The following is a 19,662-nucleotide window of genomic DNA, read 5'->3' as shown; positions in this document are numbered from 1 at the left end:
TACACTGCTGGTGGGAATGCAAACTGGTGCAGCCACTATGGAAAACAGTATGGAGATTCCTCAAAAGATTAAAAATAGAACTACCATACGATCCAGCTATCCCACTACTGGGTATCTACCCAAAGAACTTGAAGTCAGCAATTCCAAAAGTCCCATGCACCCCTAGGTTCATTGTAGCATCATTTACAATAGTCAAGATGTGGAAGCAACCTAAGTGCCCATCAACAGATGATTGGATAAAGAAGATATGGTGTATATATATATACAATGGAATACTACTCAGCCGTAAAAAAGAACAAAATCGTCCCATTTGCAACAACATGGATGGACCTTGAGGGAATTATGTTAAGTGAAATAAGCCAGATAGAGAAGGACAATCTCTGTATGACTCCACTCATATGAGGAATTTAAAAATGTAGACAAAGAGAACAGATTAATGGCTACGAGGGGAAAGGTGGGGTGGGGGGGTGGGCACAAAGGGTGAAGGGGTGTACCTACAACACGACTGACAAACAATAATATACAACTGAAATTTCACAAGACTGTGACTTACCATTATTTCAATAAAAAATTTTTTAAAAATACCCTGCTAAGAGAGTACAGATGCCCCACAGCATGGGAAAGCACATTGAGTCCCTGCACCCAGAAGAATGCATAAAGAACACCTGCAAACCATAAAGAAAATGATCCAATCCCAACATGAGCCACGGACTTGAAGAGACACTTCCCCAACGAAGGTATAGGATGGCAAATAAGCCAGTGAAAGATGCTCACCATCGCTAGTCATTAGGGAAATGCAGCTTAAACCATAATGAGATAAACACTGCATACCCATTAGAATGGCTAAAACAGAAAATACTGACCCTGTCAAGTGCGGCTGAGGGAGCCCTCACATCCTCTGGTGGGAGTGCAAAATGGCGCAGCCGCTCAGGAAAGGGCTTGGCACAATCTAGTACACTCTGGCGCAGTTGAAGCTGTTCACGCTCTGAGACCCGGTAATTTCACCTCAGACAAACGTGCACTTGGATAATTGTGTAAGAAATTCCCAGCAGCACTGATCATGATGACCCAAACTAGAAACAACCCAAATACGCATGAACAGACCAAAAAAAGGATAATGATGTATTCAAATAATGTAGCAACACAGCAATAAAAATGAAAACGCTCCACCTACTCAAAAACACACTGATGAATCTTATTCACATAAATATGAAATGAAAGAAGCAGATCCCAAAGCGTACAAACAGTATGTAGGGCTCAATTTACATAACATTCGAAAATGAGACTCTGTTGTTTTGGGGTCTGTTCCTAGCTGACGTTTACCAAAAAGGCAAGGAAGTGACCCCCGTCAGAATCAGGGCTGTGACCACCTCTGCAGGGGAGGGAGGGAGGAGACACATGGTAGATTCCAGGGGGCTGGCAAGGTCCTAATTTCTTGTCGCAACCTCCTGCCCTCAAGGCCACCGTACCGCTGGCGTGAGTCACACCGCTGCCCAGAGGACTGGCTGCCCTGGTCCTTTCTGTAGGGAGACTTGGGGTTACCCTTGCCCAGAGTAGGGCACCAATTGGAACCGTGAGTCTGCCTACCTCCCCTCCACCTCAGGCACTGGCCCGCGCCCACCAACTCTGTACTCCAAGCCTCAGTTTCCCCATCTGTCACTGGGGCGCGATGGCCCATGATGCCAGGTGTGTAGGGTAGCATAATGAATGTTAAAGAGCTTTGGGAGCTCCTGTCCCAATGCCAGAGACTGTCAAGGACTCCGGGGAGCAGCCGGGCTGTGGCAGGACCGTGGAAACCAGAGGCCCAGCTGGACCCTCACAGCTGGAGCCCGCCTGCCGTCCTGCACGCCCTGAGGCCGCCTCAGGCTGTCAGTGGGTTCAATATATCCTTTTTCAGCAGCCAATGGGCTGGGGCGACGAGCAGCAGGTCACACAGCCTATTTCCTGTTTTCAAACCGGGAACTGAGCGAAGCGGCAGCCACCGACTGCTGGCCCCCAGCTCAGAACCGAGAGCTGAAGGAGGCCATGTGAGGCCCCTCCAGGACCCCTGGACACACGCAGGCAGAGGCTTCAGGTCAGTGTCTGAGCCCAGGCTCAGTGGGCCTCTGCGCCCCCTCCTCCTGGGAGCCTCCCTCAGTACCTGTTGGGGGTAGGGTGGGACGGAGAAGGGTTGGTGGTAGCCTGTATGTGCAGGGCTCTCCTTAGCGCACCGGGGCAGAGCAGGGATGGCCCCTGGATCCTCCATTGCCCCAGCTCCTTTTGAAGTGCCAGAACTCCCCTCCAGAGCCTGGGGAATAATGCACCACACCTTCATTTCTCAAAAAGTGGTGCCAGGACCCCCTGCATAAGCAGATCCCTGGGGGGACATGTGCAAAATGCAGACTCCAGGGCCCACTCCCAGACCTGCAAACGGGACTCTCTGATGTTGGGGGCCAGGAAATACGCTTTTTACAAGCACCCAGCACCCCCCACCCCCCAAGAAGGCTCTGCTGCACAGTCACATCTGGGAGCATGCCCATCTAATGTCCAGGATCGTGTGTCTCCCAGGTCAGGCCAGGGAGCTTCACTCTGCTCCACTGGACCCCCACCCCTGATGGAAAGTTCTCTGCCGCCCCCTCACGAAGGTAGCATGGGCTCTGAAGGTGGCCCAGTGTGCCCAGCAGAAGAAGGACTGGATGTCACCTATGACAAAACTTTCCACTCCTGGGATGGGTGACGTCTTGCCCATGAGGCTGTGCCTCATCCGCAGTGCAGTATTTGGGGGCGGTGGGAGCAACAAAAAATAAACAACACAAATGTCCACCGACAGGACAAGGGACAAATATATGGTGGCATATTCATGCAATATCATACAGCACAGCAGAAAAAGAATAATATGCCATAGTGTTTAGCAAAAATAAGGCACAGACGAGTGCAAAAGTATGGTCCAATATGTAATAAAGCTCAAAGAAGGCAAACCTGAGTAATTTGTTTAGAGGGATACATACGCCCTGGGTAAACTATTTAAAACACACACACGCACACATGCACACACGCACACACGCACGCGCACACACACGCACGCATGCATACAAGGGAATGATTAACCCCAAACTCAGAACAGCGGCTTCCTCTGGAGGTGGGGGAGGGTAGGCAGGGAGGGCCTGCGGGGGCTCTAAGGTACTTTGATGGGCTACGTTTTAAGCTGGCTGATAGTGTCACATTGGTGTTTGTTTTATCAATGTTGTTTAAACTGAAATTGTATATGATTTACAGTCTTGTATGCATGACTTACCTTTGATGTGCATTTTTAAATATACCCACACATACACACAAATGTCCTCTCAGCTCCCCTGGCATCGGATATTGTTCTAAGTGGCCCCAATGTCCACACTCATAATAAATATGAACTCAAGATTCAAAAAAAAAAAAGAGGACTGGCCACGGCCACGGCAGGCAACGAGGGAGGAGCGATGCTCGGGGCACCTGGGACGGAAGGAGCGGAATGACCGCACACAGGAGATGGATGGCCAAGGGGGCTGGGAAGCTGCTCTGTGCCCTGGACCAAGGACAGGCTCCTAAGCCAACAGCACCAACACTTGCTGTATTTTTTGTAAAGTCGAGAAATCTTTGCTACCCAGGGTGTGGAGAGGGGCGGGAAGGGCCCACAGAACTCCCTGAGTAGCTGTCCCCAAAGAGCTTTGGGAGTGACAGGATCGCTTTCTCCACTTCACAGATGAGGAAAGTGAGGCCCAGAGAGGAACAGGAAGCTGCCCGAGACTCCGTGGATGCACCAGTGCATGACTTTCTCCTCCTCACTCCTCTGTAGGGGGCAACTCCCGGTCGATCCCATATGACAAAACATAAGGGAGCTGCCTGTGGCTGCTGAATTTGATTTTAATTCTCAGCCCTGGGTTCATGCTCAGCTTTCCCAGATCTTTACTGGAATGTCCAGCCAAGGCCCTTGTCTCACAGGGTCCCTAGGCAGACAGTACCCTGCTGCTGACCTGACACCAGCTGCCTGATCACGACAGCAGAGCTGGAAGGGCTGGGATCATTGAGGCCAATGCCACTCACCATCACCCATTTTACAGATGTGCTAACTGAGGCAGGTGCATAGGAGAGCCCACAGGAAACACTGGGTCCCCAAGAATCTCAGCCACCAAGAGTCTATTAGGTAAGAGAGTATGTGGACCACAAACTACCTTTCTGGACACCTACCAGAATGTAGGGACCCTGTCCCTAGCCATCCATCGTCTTGTTGGCAGGACAGGGCTATGGCCACACTTCTCAGATGGAGAAATGTTAAGTACCTGGGCCATGCACCCACAGTTGGGCAAGAGGGGAGGGAGGGAAGATGGGAAAGAGACGAGGTACGAAGCTATGGCAGGCCCAAGCGTGTGCAGCCCTGAGCCAGCCCCGCCCCGCCCTATGCCCAGCTTCCCATCCGTAGAAGGTGAGGGTGGACGGAGAGTACCCAAGAGTTGCCCACTGGACAACTGCACAGAGCCACCTGGAGAATGCCCAGGGATCCTTTCACCTGACACAGCAAGAGCTGCCCCTGGAGCGTGGGCTCCTGGCCCCAGCTGACCTCTCCTCTCCCCAGGCCTGGCCAACTCCAGGAGGCACTCACCCTGGAGTGGGGACAGGTTCTGACCACACCCAGGGACGTGGCAAAGGCTGTTGGAGCAGCAGGGGCCCCACCTCCCTCTAGGCCACAGTCAGCATCGGGTTCCCCCTGGGCGCTGGAACCGGACAGACCCGGGCTGACGCTCCAGGCACCCCCTGGGCCCTCGCAGCTCTCAGATGCCGTCAGGGAGACGAGCTCACTGCACCCGTCTTATTTTGAATTTCTGTGCCTAAGTGATGCCCCAGCGACTCGCCCCATCTGAGCTAATGTTTTAATTGTTCCTTTTTCTAATTTGTCTCAGACATTTTAAATTCTATTCCAACTTACACCTTACTCTAGAGTCATTTATTTCTCACATATTTCTCACAGCCTCTGCCACGCGTCAGACACACATCAGAGGAACTATTAGGCAGTGCCTGGTGTGTGGGCCCCGAGCTGATGCCCCCTGTGGTCGGCCTAACCTAGCCCTTGCACCAGCCTTGTGAAGGTGGTTCTATTATGCCCCTTTTTAGGAAACTGAGGCACAGGGAAGTTAAGTAACTTGCCAGGCACCAGGTCATCTCATTCACTTATCTGGGTCACAGACAGTTACTGCACAAACTCAACCCAGGACCCCGGCTGCCTGCCTCCCCCGAGGGGGTGGAGAGGATTTTGAGGTCAGACCAGCCTGCGTCTGTGTCCTGCCCACCACTTGCTGGCTCTCGATCGTGAGCAACTCTAATTCTCGGTTCCTTTACCATAATGAAGATTAAAAATTCTAACCACACACAGAGTCAGATTAAGTGAGAGAGTGCGTGTTGAGTACGGTGCGCACAGCCTGGCACGTCAGGAGCACTTGGCTTTGCTTATTGGGCACATGCACCGGCCACGTGACCTTGGGCTAACCCTCAGTTTCCTCGTCTGTTACTGGAAGTCATGGTAGGTTTCTGCGGGTGTTAAGTAAGACGGTGGTTGTGAAGAACCTACGTGAGCATGAAGTGGGTGTAACAAGCGGTCAGTAGAGAGAGCATCCCTGCTTTGAACGCTGAGATTTGGTTTACACGTGTAATAGAAAATGGAGTATTGGGACTTTTTCTGGACAAGCCAGAATCTTTCTCCTAAGTAACCACAGAAGCCATTAGCTGTGCTTGAAATCACCTCATTTAAAGTTTGGAGAAAAACGAACAATAAGGTGACAGTCGGCTCAGCCTTGGAGGGCTCAGGCCAGCAACAGGCCAGACCGGGGCTGAGCATCTGGTGGTTGGGTGGACAGCTAGTGGGCAGCGGAGGGGTTGGCAGTGGAGACCATGACACAGATGCTGGGCACCTCAGGACCCACCAGGAACCCCAACTTGAGTGGGAACTCACTGTTCTCTCTTGTCCCTCCGGCAGCCTTGGAGCATGGCAAGTCCCAAGCACCCTGGGAGCCCTGGATGGATGGGCCCCAGAGCCCAGTGCATGGCAGGGACCAAGCAGGAAGCATCAGCCACTGGCGCAGACCTCCCACGTCCAGGCCCTGAAGGGCACTTAGGTGGGTTCGAGGCTTGGGGTTTGGTCAAGGGATAGAGGTTTGAAGACATTTGAAATACAGATGTGGATACTTCAATGAATGACACAAGAGAGCAGTGCAGCTCTCTCAACTTGAGTTGTCCCAACGTGGACACTGAGACAAGGACTTGGTGCAAGTGGTTTATCTGGGAGATGATCGTAGGAGCTATCGCAGGGCAGTGAAGAGTGAGGAAGGGAAGGGCAGGAAGCCAGTACAGGGTGTGCATAAACACATTACCGCTGAGGGCAACTGGGACTCGGTCCCAACAGGGTCCTCTGGGAGACTGTTTGGAACAGCCGCAGAGTTGTCCCATCTGAGAGGCGAGGAGGCCAGGCTGTAATCCACCAGTGCCATCCCTCATCCACTGAGGGATGCTCCAGAACACGCTGCTGTGGCCCGAGAAAGCCCACAGGGTGACAGCCGACAGTCCGATAGGAAGCCAGTGGGGTGTTCAGAACTGTGAGTGCCAAGGGGCAGGCCCAGCACTGACAGCGTCCGCTATGGCGCCGCCCCTGGAGCGAGTCTCTGCTCAGTCATTTACTCATTTGTGCAATCGTGCAGCATGTGCCTGTTGAACGCCTGCTCTGCGCTGGCCCTGTGCAAGGCCCTGGGGAAATGGGCAGATGAAACACTGCGCTGCCCTCGAGTTTGCTAGGGAGACGCATCCGTGAGAAGTAACCTGAGATGCCATGGAAAAGGCTCTAGGGATGAGGGGGCTCTTACTCTAAGGCCAGGGGGCAGCTGAGGTGACACGTGCGCTGCGTCTTGAAGGACACATGGGAGAAGGGCTCCTGGGGCCTGTGGGCCTCGAGACAAAGTGCACAAGGATTTGCACATTTCTGGTGGAGACAGATTCTGATCTTTCCTAAAATTCTCACAGTCTCAACGCTCAAGTGCGCTTTAAGCAACACTGCGTTTGTCTCCCAGGCTGGGGAAGGGGAGGATTACACTTCAGGCAGAAGGAGGGGCCTGTGCGAGAAAAAGCCTAGAATGTGGCAAGTGGGATGAGAGGTAGGAGAGGCCAGCCAGGCAGAGTGGGGAGCCCACCACCCTCACAGCTCCCTCCACCACCCAGCGATGTGCAGTGGCCGGCAGCAGGCGCTGAGTCAGTGCTGTGGGGAGCGCAGAAGTGCACAACCATAGTCCCTGCATGTCGGGAGCGTGGAGTTTCACAATGGCCAATCTGTCCACAATGGCCGGAAGTGGACGACGCAACACAAACACACTGCATTTCACAACTGCGAAGCCACATGGGGAGCACAGGCTATTTGGAATTGTCCGTGGTGGGGTGGGTTCAGCCAGGTTGGGCACAGGGTCTGGCTGATGCCCAATCGAGCCCATAAAGGGTAGGATCGGGGAGGCAGATATCCACCGCTCTTCCAGATTCTCAGACAGACCCAGCCATCTCCCCAAGCCCTTGTCCCCAAAGCGCACTGACCCGATGCTGTCCCTCCAGAGGCCCACAGCAGCCCCAGCTCCAACTCCAGCATGACCACGCGGGAGCTGCAGGACTACTGGCGGACGGAGAAGCGCTGCTGGAAGCGCGTGAAACTGCTCTTTGAGATCAGCTCCGCCCGCATCGAGGAGAGGAAGGTCTCCAAGTTCGTGGTAAGCAGAGATCAAGAAAGGATGGAGTGCCTTCCACAGCCTCCTTCCCAGCCCTGGGCCTCAGCTTTCCCAGCTGTGACATGGGCTGATGCAGTGTAACTCAGAGTTCTTCTGAAGGAAATGGTCAAAAAGCAAGATTGCACACTTGGGACTGTGCTAGGTGCTGTGAGCACCTAGGTACTGTAAGAGACATGTGAGTCACATCCCTGATCCTAAGAAGGAGCTAGCCCAGATCGACCCCACGTTGTCCAGTATTAGTCACCTGAGTCTCTTCTTCACCGTCTTTGCCATATCCCTGTATCATTTATATTATTAATTACCCAATTTTTTCTTTAAATTGTATCACTTTTTTAAAATACTACATATATTTATTTCAAGGGGAAATACCTAAAATGGAAAACCAGTACCACGTGGCATAAAGAAAAGGTGATCATGAAAGGAAATACAGGGAGAGCTAAGTGCTATGATTAAAGTCCAGCCGGCTGCTGTGGCTGGTGAGAAGCTCCGTGCTTGGGGCTGCCCGCTTTGGCCTGTGGTGGGGAGACGTTGACACTATGGGAGAGCCACACCCAGCCTCCCGCCCTTAGGTTGGACCAGGATAGCAGCAATAGCTGTTGCCGAGTGCTGACCGCACCCAGGGCTCAGTCCCACCTGGTTTCAGTGCATTAACTCGTTTAATCCTCCCCCAGCGAGGTAGGTACTATTACTGTCTTTGTTTTATGGCTGAGAAAACTGAGGCTTGGAGAGATTCAATTACCTACCTAAGACCACACAGCTGGGCCGTGGTGGGGCTGGAACTCTAACCCAGGCAGTCTGTGCCCTTAATCACTATTCTCTTGAAAGAGAATTGAAAAGGAATAATTTTCTTACCAGGTAAGATCACCGCCAGTATATCTCCTCAAACCCTCTCCCAAGTGTCCCATACGTGGAAAGCACAGACCTAGTCCAAGCTCAGGTCTAACCCCAGTTGAGGAACCAAGGCCCAGTTTTGACGATGGAAAGCCGAGAGCGCCCCAGGCCCCTGCACGTGCTCCTGCACCCTGTCTCCTCAGATGCCCCCACGTCTCTGTGTCGTTATTCTCAGGCTGACTCTTGTCATGATTCGCTTTATAGCTCAGCTGATGCTGACGGCGATTGAACACAGAATTGCACACAACCCTAACCCATTTTCAGGGTATGCTTTAAATTACCATCAGCATTATTTTTGTTTGCCGGAGCTCTCTCTGTCAGCTGAAACGCTCCGTCAGGATGCAGTCAAAGGCTCTCTCTCTTTGCACCGCAGATGTACCAAATCGTCGTCATCCAGACAGGCAGTTTTGACAGCAACAAAGCCGTCCTGGAACGGCGCTACTCAGACTTCGAGGCGCTCCAGAAAAGCCTCCTGAAGACTTTCCGAGAAGAGATCGAAGACGTCGTCTTCCCCAAGAAGCACCTGATGGGGAACTTCAGCGAGGAGATGATCTCCGAGCGCAAGCTGGCCTTCAAGGAGTACCTCAGCCTGCTCTACGCCATCCGCTGCGTCCGCCGGTCCCGGGAGTTCATCGACTTCCTCACGCGGCCCGAGCTGAAGGAGGCCTTCGGCTGCCTGCGCGCCGGCCAGTACACCAAGGCCCTGGACATCCTGGTGCGCGTGGTGCCGCTGCAGGAGAAGCTGACGACGCACTGCCCCGCCATGCTGGTCCCGCCCCTCTGCGCCATGCTGGTGTGCCACCGCGACCTCGAGCGCCCTGCGGAGGCCTTTGCGGCCGGCGAGCGGGCCCTCCAGTGCCTGCAGGCCCGCGAGGGCCACCGCTACTACGCCCCGCTGCTGGACGCCATGATCCGCCTGGCCTACACGCTGGGCAAGGACTTCGTGTCGCTGCAGGAGAGGCTGGAGGAGAGCCAGCATCGGAAGCCCACGCCCCTGGGCTTCACCCTGAAGGAGCTCACCGTCCGAGAGTATCTGTACTGAGCCGCGCTGGCGGGGAGCTGAGATGCGGGAGCCCCGTGCTCGGCGGGCTGTGTGGGGCTCGTTTTTAATGGGAAGAGCCTCTTTGGGCCGTAACTTGCTGGGCGACTCGGACAAGCCCCTCCTCCGGTCCCCCATCTGTGTTGGGCAGAGGCATTCCTGGGCATCCTTGGAAGTCTCTGCTTCTGGCCTGTGTCCCCGTGATGCTAGTCCCACTTCATCTCAAAACCACAAACCTAGCTGCAAAAACACGGGAGAGAGACATCCACCTTGCTGGCGTTTTTGTAAGTGGCTGGAGGGGAGGCTCACAGCACACCGCGGACAGAGCGTGCTCCTGTTCCTGGCTGACAGCTCTCCCCAGCTGTCCTGATGCTCTTCTCTCTGCTCCTCCCCCTCCATGTTGCTTACAGATATCCCCAGCCGTTGCCCTAAGTACTCTAGCTCCTCCCTCCTCGTGTGTAGACCCAACTCAGCAAAACAGAAGCTCATCCACGGCTCCCCAAGGCCAGCGTCACCCCTGGGGTGGGGTGTGTGCCGCCCTTCGAGGGGTGGGAGCGTCCTGGGCTGGAATGCAGTCGTGCTGTCAGATCCTATGACACAAGGTGCCTTCAGTGAGGGGAGTGGCCAACGATTAGAGAAATGGTTAGGATCTATCATTAGGTTAGGATGATAAACTCACAGCCTAGGGGTGGGTTCATGTACAAGGCAGCTGTCCCTTGCATGGGCTCCCTGGGTTATACAGATGTGGCCCTGAAGGGGGGTGGGGAGATACTCAGTGGGGCCCCTGGGTAGAAAGAGACATGCCTCCCCATTTGAGGGACAATGTTCTCGGGACCTGTCTGATGGGCTGGGATGCTGTTGACTGAAGTTTGCAGTCAGGAAAGGGCACCGAGGGTTCCCAAGTGAAGAGGAGACTGGACCAATGACCTGGTTCCACACGGGGCCTGAAGCTGATGGTACAGGCTGGTTAGGGCCCAATATGTGTTTAAGGCTGGAAGTCCCTGAAGACCTAAACCATCTGGCCCAGCTTAGGAGGGTGAACTAAAGAGGCTCTAACTTGGGCACCACTTTGGTTGTGCAGGGATCTGGCTCAGCAAAGTCACAGCAGCAGGAGTGGAAGGCATTCGCCACGCTGCACCAGAACGTGTCCAACAGCGACACCGTGTGGCTGCGAGTGTAGTGGCCCCATCAGGTGCATCCTGGAGCTTAGAGACGGGCTGACACCTTTGCACGGAGACAGCCTTCAAGTGTCTCCATCTATTCCAGAAGGACACTCCAAGCGGGAGATATTGGACTTCTTGAAAATCTTTAAAATAGAAAATTAAAGTGTTAAATGGAAAAATAAAAGAGCGGTGACTCTATTTGTAATGGTGAAGATCACACTGATTTTACACGTTATTTCCCAAATATAAAATGCTGTTAGCTGTTAGAGTCACCAAGCATTCACTAAGAAAGAAAAAATGCCCACCATGGGGAGTTTAATAGGAGAGTCCAGCAAAATGCGGGGAGACCAAAGAGCCAGACCCCTGTGTAAGGTAACGTGGAATAAGCCAGCTACGTAGAAAGGGACAGGGGAACTTGAGGAGTCAGACTTGGCACTGGGTGGAAGGCAGGAACCTCCTAGAATGCGAACTGCAAGGTTTGGGGTCTGAACACACACAGCATGGGCCAAAATACCTCCAGCGGAGAGGTCACGTGACAGCGGTCTCTGGTGGAGGTGTTCCAGGTACCGGCCCAGCAAATGCAAATTCTTTCTGAAGGATCTCAGCATCGATCCAGGCCAATAGACAGGGTACAGTGCCAGTGAGTTCAGAGGTGCTCAAACGTGGGGGGAAATGTGCATCTCAAAATCACTTATATATGGGGGGAAGGGTAGAGAGAGAAAATTTTTAAAACCCGTATGAGATAGAAAGGACCTACCAGATCATATGGGGGAGTTCCCTGTCAGGACTCCTGAAGAAGGCCGGCTCCATACACAGTGCACAGGGGATGGCCTTATTCTGCTTCCTGAAAAGGAACTGCACACAGGCAGCTCCAGGGCTCCCAGCTCTCCTCTTCTTGGTGGCACTCGGTGCTCCCAGTTCTTTGGAAGGCCTTGGCCTGCGGGCCCAGTGGTGTTTCTTCTGGCCACACACACTGTGTCTCCAAGCACCACAGGTGTCCAAGGGCCTGGCGTGACCCGTGATGGCTGTCTCCTCCTGGCATCTCTCGTTTGCTGCAGAAGTCAGAGACCCACTCATTTCTTGGGTTCCTGGAACATGTCCTTGAATTCCTCAAGCCCCCTCCTCCCAGAAGCTTTCCTTGTGCCCCACCGGGACCCCACTGCCCTGTTTGCCTGGGCCCCCTCCCACCCCACCTGTATAGCTTAGTCTGTGTTTCCAGGGGACTCTGGCAGGCTGGTTGGTGGCAGCTGGGACTGGACCCTCTTCTCCTGTCTTCTCAAAAGCTGAGCCCACAGGAGAGGCAAGAGCACATGGCCTTGATACTCAGGCTGGGGCCCGAGACCACAAGCATCAGCATCCCCTGGAGCCTGTTAAAAATGCAGAACTTCAGGCCCCGCCCTAGACTGCTGAATCAGAATGAGAGTGTTAACAAGATCCCCTCCCTTACTTCACAAGTGTTCAAGTTGGAGAAGCCCTGTGTTGAACTGACTTGAAGCTGCCTTGAGGAAAATCGCTGCAGAGCCTGGACAGTCTGCTGTACGGGTTCCTTCCTGTGCATCTTCTCCACACACATGCCCGAGCCTGGGCCCGGGGGCTCGAGGTGGAGCACCGTGCCAGCCTCCCCACACCCAGGAACCAGCTCTGGGCACTCGGCCCAGTGCCTGAGGGGCACCCGTGCAGATGAAGGCTCCCTCCTGCCGGCTGGCCGGGACGCAGACCCCCGAGGTCTCCCCTGTGGATGCAGAGCCCTGGGGTCTCTGCTGTGGACACAGAGGCCCGTGGTCTCCCCACTGGATGTGGAGCCCCAGGATCTCCCCAATGGACGCGGAGCCCTGAGGCATCCTTGTGAGACCCGTGCCTGGGATGCTGGCAGGTCGCTAACCTTCCAAGCCAGGATGGAAAAAGGGCACTGCCAGTGGCTGCCTGTGCACTGAAAACCAGAGCTCGCTAGCACTTTCAGAGCCCTACTGCGTGTCCAGGACTTCCCTCATTGCTGCAAGTCCAGCCCGGCTCAGAGATGTTCTTATCCCATGTAACAGACGAGACACAGACACCCTGAGAGGTTAAGTGACTTGCCCAGAGTTGCACAGCTGACATCAGGTAGAGCAGGAAATGAAGCACAGGCCCGTGTGACCCCACACTGTGCTTTCCTCACCGAGCCCCATGTTGGAGGAGCAGGAGGAGAGAGTTGGGGATGTCCCTGGTCGTCTCACCCTTAAGGGTCCTTAAAGGTCATTTCACTCGTCTCTGCTTACAGGTAGGGAAACTGAGGCTTGGAGAGGGGAACTCACTCAAGGCCACATGGTGGGGACAGCTCCAGGACCAGAACTGGGGTGTCCACATCAGAGAGATAGGATCTGGCAAGAATAACCCCAGGTTGGAATTCTAAGAGGCCGTTGGTGGTCACTCAGCCAGGCCTCGGGTCGCAGGGTCTGAATTGAGGCCTGGGCAGAGGCTGGCTAGCCCTCCAGCCAGGAGGCTCGGTGCGAGGTGGGCTCCAGGCCCCAACGCCTACCTGCCCTTCGCTCTTCGCTGTTTCCCTAGGGTCGTAACTCTGAGCAGCTAAACCAGCTCCAACTGCACCTGCTGGTGGGGAGGGGGCTCCCCCACGGCCCCAGCCGGCCTCTCACAGGCTGCTCCAGACACTTCCTGTCCCCCTGCGGCAGCTACAAGGAGCTATCTTCCCAGAATCCTCTGCTCAGTCACACCCCCCTCCCTTTGGGGCCCAACAATGCCACCACCTGTTCTAGCATCCACTTGCTATTTCCTTCTTAGTGGTCTCCTTTACCTTTGTAAATTTATTTGAAAAAGAAACTCCCTATTACTACCCTAAATGGAGAATTAGAATTGCTACAATTAGAGAAGGTAACTATAGAAATAACCACAGTGAACCCCATGACTGTTGTCACACCTCAGGCCTCTGTCTGAGACAAGCCTCTGTTGGAGGCTGCCCCGGGCCTTTGTGAACAGACCCAGGGACAAGTGTTAGAGACCTGTTACCACCAGCTGAGACTCTTCTTTGATTTACTCAGAAGGACTGGAAAATACTGCAAAGGAAATAAGTTTCTGACCACGTGGCAGGATCCTCCGATGCTGTCCGCGCATGGTCCCTGACATCTGCTCCTTGGCCCCCTGGCCCTGGTACCCCAGTCCCCAAGCCCTGTCCTCAGCCCTGCGTGCTCCCCAGCCCCTTGGTCATGGGCCTGGTTTGGGCTTTGATTGACATCCTTGGCTCTCAACACCCCAGTCAGGAGGTGGTACACTGGCTTCAGCTCCTGGCTACACACCCTGGTATCAGTAAGACCACCCCCCTCATGGAAGGGAGTTCTGGGTCAGTCAAAGCCTGAACGGGCAGCATGTCCTCTGGTTGGTGTCACTGTGCCCCGCCCCATAAGAACAAGAAAATGCCCCTCCCCTGAAGAGGCCCTGCCGCAGCCCCACTCTCCCAGTCAGCACCCAGAATAGGCCCTCTCATCAGCCATATCTGCCTATCTCTACATGTTCTCATTTTCTCAGTGAACAACAATTGATGATGCTCCTACTATGTGCCAGACCCTGGGAAAAACTGGGGATGCAGCAAGGAACAGGACAGACCCAGTCCCTTCCCTCATCAAGGTGACATGTTAGGTGGGAGCCACTCACAGGGCAAACAGACACTGGGACAGAATGGTCTCCCTCAGCCAGATGGTCAGGGCAGGCTTCTCAGAGGAGGCAGTGTGTAAGGGAGCCACAGGGGAGGTAAGGAAGCAGCCCAGGGCTGTGGCAGGGGAGAATTCTAGGCAGAGGGAGTGCAGAAGCACAACCCTGAGGCAGGAACCTCCTCCACCCCTGGGGACTCAGGACAGAGCCGGAGAAAAGGCAGGCCTGGGCCGGCGCCTGCCCAATGTGCCACCTGCTGTGCCTGCCAGAGGAAGGTTCTGGGTGCGACAGAGGTCTGTGCTGCTGCCGTCTCCAGTAACCGGCTTGTTGCAAAGTGGACGAGCTGGGAGCTTGCCTTTTGGGCACACAGACCCCCTTGGTTCCAAGCGACAGAAAGCCAGAGTGATGTGGCAAGGGAGAGCTTTATTATCTGCCAAGGGCAGGAACAGACCGGCTTCAAGACCGCTCTCTCTCCCTCACTTTCGCTTTCTCTCTCTTGCTTCTGCTTGCCTGCGCTTTGCCCTCTCTCTGTACAAGCTCTCCTCCTGGAGGCAAGCGGGCTGGAGCAGCACAGGGCGCGCATGCTCCCTTCTCAGCAGCCCGAGCCAGGGTGTGTGAGGCCCCGTGGGAGGATCCGCACCAAACACGGTCTGTCCCCTCCCGCGGAGCCCGGGCGGGCAGCCCCCAGGGCAGCGACCACAGCCCGCGACACAAACGGGTCTGAACACATGGTTTTGTAGTCTGCTTTTAAACGCTTAAAGAGACTTTACTTTTTAGAGCAGTTTTATTTCACAGAAACATTGAGGGAGGGTACAGAGATTTCCCATATACCCCATGTCCCCGCATGCGCATAGCCTCCCCCGTTATCAACACCCTCCACCAGAGTGGGACATTTGTTACCATCCATGAGCCTACACTGACACCTCATCGTCACCCAGAGTCCGTAGTTTATATCAGGGTGCACCCTTGGAGGTGTACCTCCTATGGGTTTGGACAAATGTATCCATCGCTGGCAGGTATCCACCTTTCTAATATCATGCCAAGTACAATAAAGTTGAAGTATGATTAGAGCATGATTAAATTTTATGTACATATATATCATGAGCAGGGACATCTTATATCATACACCCCTGTAACATATAATATTCTTCTGCCTTATCTTTCATAGTTCCATTGTTTGGGGGTTTTCTTGAGGAAGATTAGCCCTGAGCTAACATCCACCGTCAATCCTCCTCTTCTTGCTGAGGAAGACTAGCCCTGAGCTAACATCCATGCCCATCCTCCTCTATTTTATACGGGGGATGCTGCCACAGCATGGCTTGCTAAGTGGTGCATAGGTCTGCACCCAGGATACGAATTGGTGGACCTTGGGTCGCCGAAGCAGAACATGTGAACTGAACTGCTGTGCCACCGGGCGAGCCCCTTACTTTCATTTTTATTGTACTCAAGATTATAAAAACGTTTCTTTTTCCTTTCCGTGGGTCATTTCTGGGGCGAAGGACCCGAGGATCTCATCCGGCAATTTAAAAGGCAGCCAGCAGATGGCGCTGCCGACTCGGCGGCTCCGGAAGCTCCGGCCGCCGCGGTGGAGAAACGAAACGCGGGGGAAATGGAGCATTTCTCTAAAAAGAAAAAGAGAAGACTGAAAAACCGTTCGGAGGAGTTTGAAATACTGCCAGAAAGAGCGCGTTTTGCTGGGAAGCGCTGATGCTTCGCTGCCTCCTTAACTGCGACGCCCCACCGCCAGTGTTGGCTGGGGTCCCCGGGGGAGCCCCACTTGGGGTTGAGGACCTTGCTTCTGGGGTTCTGCTCCCCATCCTCTTCCCGCAGCCCAGAGACCCAAAGGGGCCGAAGAGGCCCCCTCGCCGCCGCCCCTCCACCTCCTCCGGCTGATCGGGAGGAAGCAAGCGAACCCACAACCGCTAACAAAGTGGTGCGCATCAAACAGGGGGCTCCAGGAACGTGCCGGGCCCGGGCCGCCCCGCTCGGTGGGACGCTTACCCGGCTGGCTCCGGAGGGACCGGGCTTAACGAAGCCTCCCTCCCTGTGGGGGGAGACGCCCTTTCTCCCCATCGCGGGAGGGGGGGCGTGGGCCCGCGGCTTTCCAGGAAAGAGGGTTTGCGGGCCGTGCTCCTCCCCAGACCCCACCTCCGCCCATTTGAGACCTGGATGGTTCTGTGGCTCCCCATCTATCCGCCTCCTGAATTGGGCCGCGCATCTTGACTTCTTTTCACCTTTAGGCACCCGGGCCTGGTCCCAGACTGTTGGTAAAGGCGGGTTGAGTGAGCAAGCAAATGGAAGGAAGGAAGAGGGAGAGAGAGTGGGAGGGAGAGAACAGAAATCTGCGTTGCTGGTTCGAGTGTAAATCGGCACAACCGCTAAGGAAAGCCATTTGGCACCATGGACTGAGGCAGAACACGGAGGACCCCCAGTCCCCTCTCAAGGACATCCTCTACAGCTAGATGGGCAGCACGTTCACCCAAAAACGGGAGCTAGGATTTCAGAGCAGAACTCCTCCCAGTATCCCCCAACGGGGAAACAACCGAAACATCCATCAGCAGTAAAACAGGGTGAACTGTGGTGCGGTCAACACCGGACCGTGGTACAGCCGTGAAAGGCTGCACTGCACGGCTGCACCGTGAGTGCACGAGTCTCGCAGCAGGATTGAGTGCAAGGAGCCAGACTCAGAAGAGAAGAGCCTGCAGGGCTGCAGGGAGCCAGTGTAGGGCTCCAGGAAGAAGAGCAACTAAACCAGAGGGCTAAGGATGCTGACTCAGATGCAAAACCCCTAAAAGACACGGGTTACTGTGAAAGTTGAGATAGCGGCTGTGGGCGGGGGAAATCTCAGCGGTGAGGCCCATGGTCTATTCTTAGTTCTGGGTGATAGTTAGAGGATATTTGCTTTGTGGTAATTTGTTAAGCTGTACACCTATACTTATGCACTTTCTGTTCCCGTTATATGTCACAATAAGATATTTTAACAAAAGAATGAAGGATGCAGCAGATATGAACTCCATACATATTACACACCAAGTACTGGGCGCTCAGAGCGTGAGCAGAGGCTTCCGCCCGCAGCCTGTGCTGCCTCCTGGGCTAAACCATGGGGCGGGGGGGGGCGTGTTATTACACAAACATTCAAACTAGTGGACAGTGCAGGCCAAGACACTTCATCGCCACACAGCTGGCGTGGGACTCCGGTCCAAATCCACACCTTCCCTGAGCCCCAGGAATGAGTCCCAAAAGGCGGCTGGGGAGCTGCAGTCAGCTGGGGGAGGGAGAGCCCCACGGGGCCTCGTCGAGTGCTAGTGCGGGGTCGGTGCAGGGACAGCCCCAGTGCTTCGTCGCTCTCTGTCTCCAGGCCATTGGCCATGTGACATTGCAGCTCCCCTCACTAAGAGGCGGGGTCCATTTCCCCAGCCCTTGAGTCTGGGCTGTCCCAGACACTCGCTTTGGCCACTGTGATGTTGCAGAAGGGACCGTGTGCCAGTTCCAAGCCTTGGCCTCCAGATACCTCGGTGTTTCAGCTGCACTGTTGTCAGGGGAAGAAGGTGCCCAGGGTGTCCTCCTGGAGGATGCGAGGCTCAGGGAGCAGAGCCAAGAGCAGCTGAGACCTGACGACAGCCACCGACTCCCAGTCACATGGGGGACCTCAGTCAAGATCGGCCGGCTTGGGGCCGGCTCCGTGGCCGAGTGGCTAAGTTCGCGTGCTCTGCTGCAGTGGCCCAGGGTTCGGATCCTGGGCGCGGACATGGCACCACTCATCAGGACACGTTGAGGCAGCGTCCCACGTCCCACAACCAGAAGGACCTGCAACCAAGATAATACAACTATGTACTGGGGGGGTTTGGGAAATAAAGCAGGAAAAAAAAAAAAGGAAGATTGGCAACAGTTGTTAGCCTAGGTGCCAATCTTTAAAAAAAAAAAAAAAGATCGGCTGGCTCTCAATCATGTGATTCGTGAACTGGAATAATAAGTTGTTTTAAGCCACTGAATTTGGGGGCTGTTTGTTGTGTAGATATAGCTAACTGATACATTGTCCGTAGACAGCTGTGGGCTCCGAGGACTCGTTGGAAGAGGTTCCTGAAAGGAGGCGCCCAGGTGGGGAGTGATCAGCACCCGTCCGCCCAGCACCCACTTCTCTGGGCTCCCTGTGAAGCTCCGAGCAGCCTCCACGTCCACATCACCAGCGAGACCGCTGACGCCTGGAGTGCAGAGCCCCTGGGCCAGGCCCAGCTTCCGGCACCTGACGCCCTCTCGCATTTCACCCTTACGGCAGCCCTGTGGGGCAGGCACCATTACCACCGGGGTTACAGATGAGGAGACCGAGGACAAGAGGTTCGATGACCGGCCCCAGGCCACCTGGCCCATGAGAGAGAGCCGGGACCTGGCTTCAGAGCCTGTGCTTTGCCCACTGTGCCATCCTGCCTGCCCGTCCCAGCCAGCTCGCCTGGGAGCATCTTCCCCAGTCTCAGGACACCAAGACTCCGGGATCTCAAAAAAGGCCACCCCTCCCTCTGCTCGCCTTTCCCTCTCCCTGGGGACCACCCAGTGCCCCAGCATGAAGATGGTGCTCAACAGCAGTCGTGTCCCTGAAGACAGTGGTTCCCAGAGGTAAACAGGAGGCCGGTTTATAGGAAACAATCAGCGGAAAGGATGCTTTGCAGCAGCTTCTAAACAGGATGAAGTGTATCGGAACACTTGTCCTTCTGATGGAGAATCTTAGACTATTTGGGTTTAGGGGACGGCAGAGCTAATCCAGTCCAAGTTTCAGACTTTTTTAAGCCACAGAGACTCCTCCAAATGAAATTTGATATAGAAACCTAACACATAAGAGAGACCAAAACCAGGCTTTCCAGGCTGGGAGGCCGGGGAGCTCTGCCTCAGGCCCGTTTGGGGCACCCCTGGGGCTCCGTGAAGCACCATTTGAGAACCACTGTGGTGCCCAGTCTGGTCGTTTTGCTGATGGGAAAGAGTCTCCAGGTCACAGAGCACTAGACTTGAACTCAGATCACCTGCCTCTCAGCCCTGAGCTTGCCTTTCTTTTCCAGGTATTCCAAAACAAAAACACTGATTCCAAAAGGAAGGCATAAACCAGGTTTTTTTTCTAATTTAGTTTTCTATCCAAAATGGTGTACTTGGCTTCTCATCTAGTTGCTAGGATAGAATT

The 19,662-nt window shown here is 54.5% G+C and overlaps 1 protein-coding gene and 1 long non-coding RNA gene across 3 annotated transcripts; one reads left to right on the top strand and one right to left on the bottom strand.

Annotated features, from left to right (window-relative positions):
• The first annotated feature begins 1,929 nt into the window (after positions 1–1,929).
• On the top strand, positions 1,930–11,040 carry SNX20 (sorting nexin 20). 2 transcript variants are annotated; one of them, XM_070611855.1, is made up of 5 exons: positions 1,947–2,074; positions 3,716–4,156; positions 5,981–6,119; positions 7,594–7,745; positions 9,028–11,040. In XM_070611855.1, the coding sequence occupies exons 3-5, from the start codon at positions 5,990–5,992 to the stop codon at positions 9,694–9,696; spliced, it is 951 nt and encodes a 316-aa protein (XP_070467956.1). In that variant the 5' UTR covers positions 1,947–2,074; positions 3,716–4,156; positions 5,981–5,989; the 3' UTR covers positions 9,697–11,040. The 2 variants fall into 2 exon arrangements, with proteins under 2 accessions (XP_070467955.1, XP_070467956.1); XM_070611854.1 differs by lacking the exon at positions 3,716–4,156 and having other exon boundaries at positions 1,930–2,074.
• LOC139082167 (uncharacterized) lies at positions 8,092–11,910 on the bottom strand. Its single transcript, XR_011537898.1, has 2 exons — positions 11,614–11,910; positions 8,092–10,999 (listed from the first exon to the last, which is right to left on the bottom strand). It is a non-coding gene; the product is annotated as an uncharacterized lncRNA (long non-coding RNA).
• Positions 11,911–19,662: the final 7,752 nt, after the last annotated feature.

Source organism: Equus przewalskii, chromosome 3, assembly GCF_037783145.1.
Source record: "Equus przewalskii isolate Varuska chromosome 3, EquPr2, whole genome shotgun sequence".
Classification (NCBI taxonomy): Eukaryota; Metazoa; Chordata; class Mammalia; order Perissodactyla; family Equidae; genus Equus; species Equus przewalskii.
This window is presented reverse-complemented; position numbering and strand designations above follow the sequence as displayed.